At 39.0% G+C, this 11602-nt stretch overlaps 1 protein-coding gene across 1 annotated transcript in view; it reads right to left on the minus strand.

Annotated features, from left to right (window-relative positions):
- The window catches only part of LOC134542790 (transformation/transcription domain-associated protein), a 139569-nt gene extending 128164 nt beyond the window's left edge, over positions 1–11405 (minus strand). Inside the window, 6 exon segments of the mRNA XM_063387317.1 lie at positions 59–225; positions 1447–1641; positions 4182–4370; positions 6505–6615; positions 8985–9136; positions 11315–11405. Coding sequence (XP_063243387.1) covers positions 59–225; positions 1447–1641; positions 4182–4370; positions 6505–6615; positions 8985–9128 — 806 coding nt within the window. The 5' untranslated portion in view covers positions 9129–9136; positions 11315–11405.
- Positions 11406–11602: the final 197 nt, after the last annotated feature.

The following is an 11602-nucleotide window of genomic DNA, read 5'->3' on the forward strand; positions in this document are numbered from 1 at the left end:
TTGCCACTTCAAAAAAAAATATCCAATTACGAACTGGCTGCCGAACAAAACTGCGAACCTGTGCTGGGGGGAAGGCTGCAGGGTGATGGTGGTCATGACCAGCGGGATGTAGTCCGTCACGTCCTGCTGCACGTTCTGCTTGAAGAGCTGGTACAGCAGCACCACGATGATCGGCAGCTCCTGCAGCACCTTCAGCGAGAACACCGACCTCGGGATCAGCGTGTACTGGAACAAACACAAGAGCTGGTTTACTCACACTCAAGCACACAACTAGATAAAAGCTATATTCACGTGCCTCACGTAAAATGACACGTTTTAATTTCTGTTAGAATTACAATGTATTAAAAAATATATATGTACATACATACTATAAATAATTTAGTTAGAGGTACACATTTCTAATTACAAATTTTAAGGAAAAGGCAATTTAAAAAAAAAAGATTAATTTTAATACAAATAAAATAACAAGTGTAAAACACAGAAATTAAAAAAATATAAAATATTGAGGTAACTATTCCTCAGAGGAAAACATTTTTTTGATTAAGAATTGTTCGCTAGTAAACAAGAGAGCATGCGTGGCAATTTCAGAAGTCACTGAAAATTACTGCTCATTAAATAACACCCCATAACATGCTTATTTCTGCAGACAGGCACTCAAATGTGATTAGACAATGTCCATGCATATACTTTTTCTGACACATGTAGAAGTTTGTGCTATAAATATGAAACTATGCATGAACTTGTACCCTACAGCATTGTGTATCCAAAGAAAAAAGGTTCCAGCTAATTAGAACACTTTAAATGAACTTCCGAAAGTCATTCCTGTCCACAACTACCAGATACAATAATACAAAAAAAATAATAATGGCTGATTAAAGAAAATATTTGTTTGTGTACATAATTTGTTGTTTTGTGTTACTGTATTTATGTATACTAAACAGCAACCGTCCAATATCTTTGAGTGAACTCATAAACATACACACAGACACAAGTACTAATGGTTGCAATAAACTAAAGGAAACTTAAACAGAGTCAGGCCAACACCTATTACAACTGGCAAACAGTTTGGACGTTCTACAATTCGACCATACGACTGAAAGGAAACACTTTCACTAGAGACCTGAAAAATTCGCGGGGTTCATTTCGTGTTATGCTAAAATTCAAATAATTATACCTTAAGTGCGACTTCTGCCATCGGTTCACTGTTCATCTGGAGGACTGAGAGCCAATTGGAGACCCTCGCTCGTGGAAGTGTCGAATCACGGGTCACCCGGTCGAGATGACTCACAAGTCAGCAGCCAATGTATAGTTGGCATTTGCCCGAGTGTGTAGAGGATATTGGAGTATATCCTGGAGGTCATTGAACCCGCGAATTTTTCCGGTCTCTCTACTCATCACACTAGCCGGGCACTGGGAGGCGTGAGGCGTACGGGCGGGGGAACTCACGTGGACGGGCGTGCCGTCGAGTCCCGTCTTGTCGGTCTGCACGGGCGTCATGGTGAACGTCTCGGCCAGCACCTGCTCCAGGTTCAGCTCCGTGACGTCCGGCACGTGGAGGGGCGGGCGCGGCTCGAAGATCTTGCTCATGTGGCTGGGCAGCTCCCTGTAGATGCTCTTCGTGAACTGCAGGAAGTGCTGCAGCTGCGGGGCAGGGGAAGGGCGGGCGTTGCAAATGCCGTGCGCAAACGACAGAACCCACCAAAACTGCAGCGGGCTCTGGCCCAATCATAGTTATCTCATATTTGTTTTTGTTTTAATTATGACTCGAGGTTTTTCTTCCCGGGATGTGTAATTTAATTAAATAAATATTACAATTTTTGTTCAAGATTCTTCATTTTTTTTTTTTTTGTTTCACATGTTCTGCTTTTCTGGTGCCCAAGGCAATTAGTTCCTTTATTAATAGTTCGACCGTATTAAAAATAATAATTTAATTTATTCGAAAACACGTTTGTGTACATTGCATAGTTTAATTAGATACGGATCAATGCACATAAGTTCGAGTCACGCTGAACTGTTGCGATCGAATCCACAACCCTTACTGCAGCGAGCGTGATGTACAAGATTTTCATGAATCTACACCATTGCTGGTTTTTAACTGTATGTCGTAGAGAAATTACAAGAATGAACATGAAAGATGAACACACCGCCACACAGAAAACAAAACCAAAATTAGCCGATGACAAAAATGTTAAACACATGGACAGCACAGAGAAACAACCAATGGAAGGAATATTAGTCTGAAAAAAATAACTCAGCACAGACAAACAGCGGGCTGAAAACGAAACGGTTGTAACAAGAACAGTGAATACAGAAAAAACGACAACCTTGCACGACACAGCAACAAACAGACGAACCCAGCGATGATACGAAACAGGTAATCTGGACAACCAGACACACACAGGTGAACCCAACGATAAAACTATACAAATATTCTGGACAACATCAGGACGACGACGTCACAGACGCACACAGTGAGCTTCCCATTGGCGTAGCTGTGTTCACAATGTTGGGGGGGACAAATAATGATTTTGATGTCATGTAAACCCATTCCCCTCTTACTAAGACGGGGGTCCTCCACAGGAAAATTTTGATTTTAAAAGTGCAAAATAGCGCTTTTTAAGCAGTTTTTGTATCTAACCATTGGATACATCAATGTTAAATTTATTATTGTTTCCTTAAGATAAAATTTGATGAGTGAAGAAATCACAAATAAAGTTGGGCAGAATAATATTATAAAATAAAAATATCACGGTCTAGAAAGTTGGGGGGGACAGTCCCCTCCACCCAAAAAGTTCAGGGGGACACGTCCCCCCTGTCCCCCCCGGTTCCTATGCCCCTGAAGCTTCCCAAGACAAACAAACAGTTGCGACGTTTTGGATACTGGCATCACTTCCCGTCACCAGGCACAAACAGACTGATGACTGTGCCATGTTGTTGCTGTGTTGTCCAGATTAACTGTTTCGTATCATCGTTGTGTTACGTCTGCTTGATTGCTGTGTTGTCTGAAGTTGTTTGTGTTTTGTTCTTGTTACACACGTCTCAGTGCTGTCATGCTTTTTCTGATTAATTCCTTCCATGTGCCGTCTGTGTGTTTAAAATTTGACATGGCCTGATTTCGGCTTGTTTACTGTGTGTGTTTGTGTAGTCATCTTTCTTGTTCATTCTTGTGGTTTTCTATGACAAACAGTTGAAACCAGCAAATGGCGTATGTCCATGAAAATCTTTTAAATAAAGCTCCCGAATACAAGAATCATTTAAAAAACGTTCAAGATACATTCACAATTACAGCTACCGAGAACCCTGAAGGAGGTAGGGCCCTGAAAATAAACTAGAATAAAAACAATCAATGAATTCTGCTACACTCAACAACTTTTGCTACCCTCAGTTTGGACTTTGTGTGATAATTAACATTGACTTTGAGATAGGAAGACGGTTCGTCAATGCAGTGATGTGCAAGTTTGAATATTCCCATGCTGATTCAACTGGTTATGTACATAAAAATAGTGCATTATTAACTGTTTTAAATCATAATCACAGACTATTTGTTACATATAAAATCAAAGTTTGAACAATGTTGTACAAAAATATAAATTTCTCAACAAATTATCTTAGCTTAAGTATGTTACATTTTTACAATTATTTTTTTTTGTTAACAAGTACTACTTTGTGTATCTAATGGTAATGAATAATTAAAATTGTATTCAATTTGAAATGTAGCATTTAATATAAAATTATTCACGAATAACCAAAAATATCTTTAGCAGACCGCTAGCCTGCAACCAGGCATGCAGAAATGTCGGGAACATCATCTTTTTTTTAAAAGATATGGCCACTCCCACAATTACATTTTAAAAAATTTGACAAATTAAGATTTTTTTTGACAACGCCGGCTGCACGCACGGAAAAAGCATGACTCATTGTCACGTTCCGCCTGAGCCAAGCGTGCAAGAACCGGCCAACCACCATGTGCGAGAAAATCTTCTATAATATCAAACAGGTTAAGGTATGCAATTTTTCAACAATGTTTTCTTATGACGTTATCACGTAAAATTATCGTCCGTAAACAGACTTTACAGGCAACACACCCCCCCCCCCCCCCCTTTATGACGCTAATGAAGCTTCACTGCGTGACGAGACAACAGACGCAAGGTGGCCACGACCGCGAACACAAGAACACCAACCTCCACGGTGAAGGGCGGACGATACTGCTTGTGCAGCTCTATGATGATGTGCAGGCAGATGATGGCGTTCTCCTCGTTCTCGCGCTCCATGAGCTTCAGGAGCGACGATATGATGCGCTTGGAGTACGGCCGCAGCAGCTCGTTGGTCGGGAACCGGTGAATCATCTCCAGCACCAGCTTGCGGACTTGCTGCGAGGCACGGACACACGCACGCACGCACGCCACCCTCAGACGAACGTCGAGTCGCAGACACCGGGACAGCAGTACATTTCGTTGGTGTACTGCCGAAAGTGACCGAGTCAAAAAGTGGCAAATCTGCCTCATAAAGGGCAGAAGTATAAGTAGTAGCTTGGCTTCTGGGTTGTAGCCGTGTCCTTGGCAAATAATTCACCAACGTTTCGGTCGACATTGCAGTTGCCATCATCAGGGAGCAGATACCTACTGCTCCCTGATGATGGCGACTGCAATGTCGACTGAAACGTTGGTGAATTATTTGTCAAGGACACGGCTACAACCCAGAAGCCAAGCTACTTCATACAATGGCCGTGAAAGCCTGTCAACATCATTGGCAGAAGTATAACTTTAATGAAAAAATGCTGAAGTCAGTATCTCAACCAGTAGACAAGGAATTAAAACATCACTATTCTGACTAAGTCGCAATAACTAAAATACTGGAGTAAACTCATTCAGTTAAGCAATTTTTTAAATTGATGACTTTTAGCAGTATACCAACAATTTATCCACACACACAAACTGGCATGAGTGAAATACGAACTCACTGAGTAGCTCGATTTCAGTTGTACTCAAATTGTGGGTGGTGTCCTTCAAAAACTTGTTTCATGTGGTTTTACAGTTCTTTAGTACAATTACTGCTGTTTTTCATTTAATTCCAGTTCCTCTCCTAATCCTAATGGTTTTTATTCGACAGATGTCATTTTTGTAGTTAAAGAATTACAAAAGTTCTAAAGGAAATAACTTAGCTAACACCATTTCAGATTACAATTTACATTTAAGGGTACCCCCTACCTTGGTACACATACATTGGGCAAAGCTACAGAAGAAACCATTGGATTTGAAAACTGCTCAGTATATCTGAGTGGTGTCTGTTTATGAGCAGCATGTAAGAAAACGCTGAGGGCGGGTTGTGTTTCTGTATTTTGTTTTTAAACTTAATTTTAGGAGAGTGAAAATAGCTACAACACATGTTTTCAGAATAATTTTTAGGGATGAAAAATCAAGTTCAGATAAATGAAAGCACTCAAGGGATTTGCATTACACCTTTATATCCATTTCTCCGCCATAAAATTTTATAGTTACCGCTCAAATCTCATAGCTGCCCTATGCACGACGAGAAGACTGCGCACCAGTTCAGAGACGATACCGTGCTAGAAGCAACAGTCAGCTTCACATTTATCATTCTGCCTCACCAACACAAATACACCCCATAAGCAGGCCCTTTATATCATAGTTTTCCCTAACCTAACAAAAATTTCCAATCATTTTCAGGTTCCCTTGTTTTAACATGAATTGCCAACAAAAATATGAATGTCTTTAATCTCGGGTTGAGTGTCACTTCGGCTGAAGATACAACACCGCTTGAAACTCGTAAGCTATGAAAGATACAGAGTTGAAGTAAATATATCTTAGTAGAACCGACTTCGCTCATGGTCATCATGTATGACTCTCCCGGTTAACATTTGCAGTGATGATGTAATGAGTGTTGGTGGGGAGCGTCGAATTGAAGTCAGTGAGAGTTTAACTACAAAACCCAAAAGTAATAGACATATTTGCATGATTTAAACTATAAATTGCTATTGAGTGAGCACTGAGTGGTGGCTAGTTGAGTGGAATAACTACAAAGTTACTAACTTTGGTTTTGGAGCCATTAATCACAAAATTCCAAAACGAAAACGGGTTATTTTGAAGAAAAGAAAGAAAACAAGCAGAATTGCCTGAGCAGACGCAATTAAATATGCAGAGAGGTGTCATAGGTATCAAATGGGAAAAAAATTAGCCAAGATAAATGAGCCAGTGGGGCAAAACGAGCCCCCGAATGAGGCAGCAAAATTTGTGCTCGAGCAAGCCTCAGCCATTTACCTCGCGAGAAGTGATGGGTAATGCAGAAAATTGTTTGATGATATGGAGTCAGATGAGCCAATGTTCGTGAACGAAGGGCCATTCAGTGTGATGGAATGTGAAACAAACCCAAAATACAGCCTACCCAGTGTTTTTTTTTTTATACCAGTTACAAACCTGAATAATGAAGAGTGGACCACACATACTGCTCCGAAGTATGATAACCACAACCCTCCCCGCCGCTCACCTGCATGTTGTACTCTGCGATGAACATGGGCTGTCCTCCTTGAAGGACTTCCAGGAAGATGTTGATCGCATGGTCGAGGAAAACTGCGTACTGGGGGGACGAGAGGATCAACTGGGAAACACAACAGCAAGTAACATCTTGGCACCCTTCGAAAATACACATTTTTCCCACAGAACCTCCAATTTATTAATCAAACTTTGGGCACAAGAATTAATTTGCATGTGAGTAAATAATTTCAGCTACACAAAAGTACAAAACACATAAAGGTTGTCATCCTATAAAATGTACGTTTTTCTACAAGTAACTTGAGGCTACTGTTGCAGATTAACCGCCAGGTAAGAAAGACTTATACAGGATGTCTAGAAATATCTAGCCAACAAATTTCAGGACATACCTTTTAGGAAATTGTAATTACAAATTTTTTTATTATTAAAAAGTTATTTTTAAATTTACATACATAACCAAAAATAAACATGAACAAATGCAATACAATATTATCTATAATTCACAAACTCATACCGATTTTTAAGTTACAAAGCTATAACATTTTCCGAGTTAATTTCCACATGCGACTGCATAATGAACTGCGTTGTCGAAAAACATAATGCATGTTATCAGAAAGCTGCTGAAGATTAAAGTTTCTCGATTTCTGGCATCAATGCTGTACATTTAGGGACTTTTTCATGACCAGTTCTTCAGTTTCCTTACTGTTTCATTACTTTCATGATCAGTTCTTCAATTTCCTTACTTTTTCGTGACTTTCGATACTTTTGGACACCCTGTTATGGTAAACTAACTTTATTCTGAATCTTGAGGTGTAATGGTAATACCATAAGTAATTTCAACCTCTGAAATCAGTGTGTGATACTAAAATATGTGTCAGAAATAAAAGCCTTGCAATATCACTGTATCTATAATGATCATTAATTTTTTATTCTGAACGTAATTAATGCTTTCGAAGAAACTATGCTACAAAGAGATAATGCTTTACTGATACTATAAATCTAGAGACAAGCCTTCAAGGCATGAGTAATAATGTCCAATGGGTTTTTATACAGAAAAAAGATTTTCCCTTAACTGATTGCAGGCAGAATACACTCCATAAAATGGAGCTTTAAATGTGTTTGCTAGTAAAAGGTAAATAAGGTTTCTGAAACAAAACAGGAATTTCAATACAAACATACAAATAGCTTGCTTAAGACACATTCCAACAAGGCCACCAATTTAAAAAATTAACATACAGAAAAGAAAAGTACTGCACTATGGAGTGAAAAATTTAATACATAAGTGTTTTCAAGCTAGAGGCCAAAGGAGAGTATTAGGTAACCCCAATTATCATACCGAAAGAAGGATGATGTTAGGCATTACTAAACATTATTCAAATATCTTGTCAATTTTATTTATATAAATATATAAATAGGCTTTTATATTTTAACATTAACAATATCATTAACAATATAACCATTTTGATATTTAGGTTCGCAACACTAACTTAATATTTATAAAATAACCTGTGAAATAATCTTGTAAATTAACATACTCTGGCTTATATTTAAGTGTCTGTCTCACATGCCAAGTTGATTATTTTATTTTATTATCATCATTATTATTATTATAATAATCCTGTAAAGTTATCACAATAGCTGCCTTGCATGTATTGTTGGGTCAATAAATTTTCTCACCACTTATTTACTAAATGTTATTTCCAAGCTGTAAAAAGTCACTCAAGTAATCATAATTAGACATACCCATACATTGAGAAAATTTACTACAAATAAAATGCAAGCAAGCTAACATGATTAATCTATCGGAAAAGTCCTTGAATAATTGTAATGACAAAAAAAATGAAATAACCAAAAAGTTTGACACTAAACCTTAAGTATCAAATTACATACAGCAATAAGGCTCAAAAAATAAAAATTTTGACATCATAAGTATTTTTTTATTATTTATTTATACATTTGTAACATGCCCACCAACAGACGAGGGCTTTAGCAGTCACGACACAAACATACAAGAAACAAGTAACAAGTGGTCACTGGAAAGATGTGCCCCCCCCCCCCCCCCTCAATCAGCACCAATAGCAGGCAAGCTCAACCTATGGGAATCTGCAGCAGGTAGACGCAAGTGCAACAGCTAACATATAAGCGTGGCGGGCCACATACTTGCAGTGACCAAAACAGAACAGAAAAAAATTATAATGAAAAAAAAAACGGGGTTGTCTGTAAAGTCGATTTACGGACAATAATTTTACGTGATAACGACATATTAAATTTTTTTAAATTGCTGCTTTAAAAAAGCCCGCCTTAACCTATTTGATATTATAGAAGATTTTCTTGCACGGTGGTTGGCCGGTTCTTCAACGCTCGGCTCAGGCGGAACGTGACAATGAGTCATGCTTTTTCGTGCGTCAAAAAGGATAATATAACTACTGAAGATAAACCTGCAAAAATAAACTACTAGAGTTAGCCTGTGCTTACCTCGAAACTCTCGCTCAGTTCGTACGCTGCTTTGCGCTTGATCTCATCCTTCGCCACGGGGTCCGCTAGTATGGTGACGAATGAGCGGTAAGTGTTCACCTGAGCTATGGGGTCCACCAGCCCCGTTGGCTGCGGAGGGGCCATCTCCCCCTCTGAAAGGGAAAACCAAAATATTCACTACAACAAAACTGTCAGACTCAAGGACTATTTCGATTTCTCTGCCATAGGTAGAGAAAACAGTACTACATGCACTTTCACACACCACCAGCCAAAATTAAGTACAGTTAAAGGTCCTTCAGCTGGTATTCTACGGTTCGACACATTCTGTAATTCAGCACCAATCGAGCACCCCTCCGTTTTAGGTAGAGTTCAAAGAAAGACTGCCTATTGTAGCCATTACCATGGTGCGACTAATGGAAAATTATGAAGTGAAACTTCTTTGGGGGTGATGAGAGTAAAATTTTAAGGCCATTTTCGTGAAACATTGCTGTGAAGCATTCCTGATGTGAAAAGGACAGAGAATATGTACTTGGCCAAAGATATAAAGAGAGAGCACTCTGCTATATATTTGCAGGGCTCGTTTTCTTTCTCCTCTTTGTGTGATGATTATTCCCCACCCAAAAAAATAGAACCGAGACAGACACATGAATAAAAAAATAGTGTGTGCATGCATCATGTTTCAGAAAATAGATATAGGTATCCTATACAGTCAGCTAGGAAAGCCTTGAATTTTATATTTGTTACCAGCACGCTCACGTTCCTCCTTGTTCAACCAGCAGTGTAGAGGGAACTGTTGAGACAGTCCCTGCATTTCCCGCATAGATAGCGCTAGCTGATATGAATGTCATATTTCGTTCAGAGATTTGGCATGTTCCAAATGGCAGAATTGTTTGAAGAAACAGTAACATGCACAGTTTATCTTCATGGTGTGAGTATTTTAACAGTGAGTGGTACTTAAGACAGAAGCCAGCCTGCGGCGAGTAGTGTGGGAGTGACGGAGACTAGTGGCAACACTGGCGTGTGTTCCCGAGGCTGGTGATGATGCCAGCGGTTACTCAGAGCAATTTGTGAAGGGTGTGAAGAGAAGACCCCTTAGTGAGCTGTAGCGGAGGACATGCGACTGACTTTGTGTGCGAAGATTGTTGCTTCGGGGACCAAAGTATCCAGTGTTGTATGTGGGGCGGACGAGCGAAAAGTGTGAGGCGGTGTGTTGGGACCGAGGTGCGAGGTAAGAGACAAGCAGTAGAGAGAGCCAATGTCCAGCCAAGCTCCAGTAGTGAGAGAAAATTCTGAACCTAATGAAAAAGCAATTAAATTGTCTATTGATATTAAATTTAATTAGCAAAGTAAATATTAATAAGTAAATAAAACTGTAGTTAGTTAAGTAGGCTATCCTTCCGTCCCTGTATTTTCCTATTCGTAACAGTACCTTACACTAACATTCCACAATTCAAGTGTTAAATACGATATGGACATGTATTTTGAATTGTAACTTGACCAATTGAAATTCAAACCATTCTAATGTACTATGTGCAGAGATATATTTGACCTATGTGTAACTTAAAGTACACTTAAATTCAGGTACTTATATTTTACTATGCAATGCAGAAATATGCTTGGTGCATCTTAAGATAAAGGTTATTACACTTGCAACTAATCTAATGAAGTAAGGAATACAGAGATATTCTTTGTGAATCTCAAGGAAAACAAAATCATTTGATAATGAAAATTGTACTAAAACATTTTATTGACCTTAAAAACACTTTAAATGCATTACTTTTTTGCTGCTGTATTAAAATGTTTGGAGAGGTAAAAAATGAACCATTGGCGGCTATGTATCTTAAGAAATATAACCTAAAAATTTCGTGGAGTTTGGTATGTTAGTTTCTTCAGAATGAGTTTATTTTGCTGCTGGGTACGGCTTAGCAAGCGAGAAACTAGACCAGCCTCCCCCACGTGACGTCAGTCAGACGTGTTGTTGGGGGGAGGAAAAAGCGCGGCAGCCGGGAAGAGGACCGCTTGGGAAGCACCCTCCCCTAATGGGGGCAGGGCGGTAATGGAATGAGAGGGGAAGTGAGAGGTGCAACGGAAATACGGAAAAATAAAAAAAAAGATGGATTAATGAAGTTGACGTGGGACTCTTAGTACACCGGGCGAAAGCCCAATCGCAAGTGTATATTTTAATATAATCTACTAGACGCTGCAGCTGAGCACAAGCCCGGTGGCATACAGACCTCCCTACTTTTATCTAACACTCCACCTGAAGTGCACTACATTCCTTGCCAATAAGCACTTCTCATCCAAACTATTTAATTCCAATAATATCATACCTGTATTAGTTAAAAATACAACATAATCCAAGTGTCACTAATCACAGAATTAAACTTCACAACATAATCCGAAACACTCACACACTAGCCGCCTAGGATTACATACACAAATAAAGATACCCGCCTTTAATGTACTTTTTTTTACGGGTGCATTCTTCAAAAACTCTTTTGGTATTGCGCTTTTAGAATTGGGTTTACGTACATTTTGGAGCTCATGTGGAAACATTTCTATACATAGTTATACAGAAACTAAAATCAGAAACGCATTGTGTAATTTTAGCTCTGTAT

This window comes from Bacillus rossius (assembly GCF_032445375.1).
Source record: "Bacillus rossius redtenbacheri isolate Brsri chromosome 9 unlocalized genomic scaffold, Brsri_v3 Brsri_v3_scf9_2, whole genome shotgun sequence".
In the NCBI taxonomy this organism is placed as follows: domain Eukaryota; kingdom Metazoa; phylum Arthropoda; class Insecta; order Phasmatodea; family Bacillidae; genus Bacillus; species Bacillus rossius.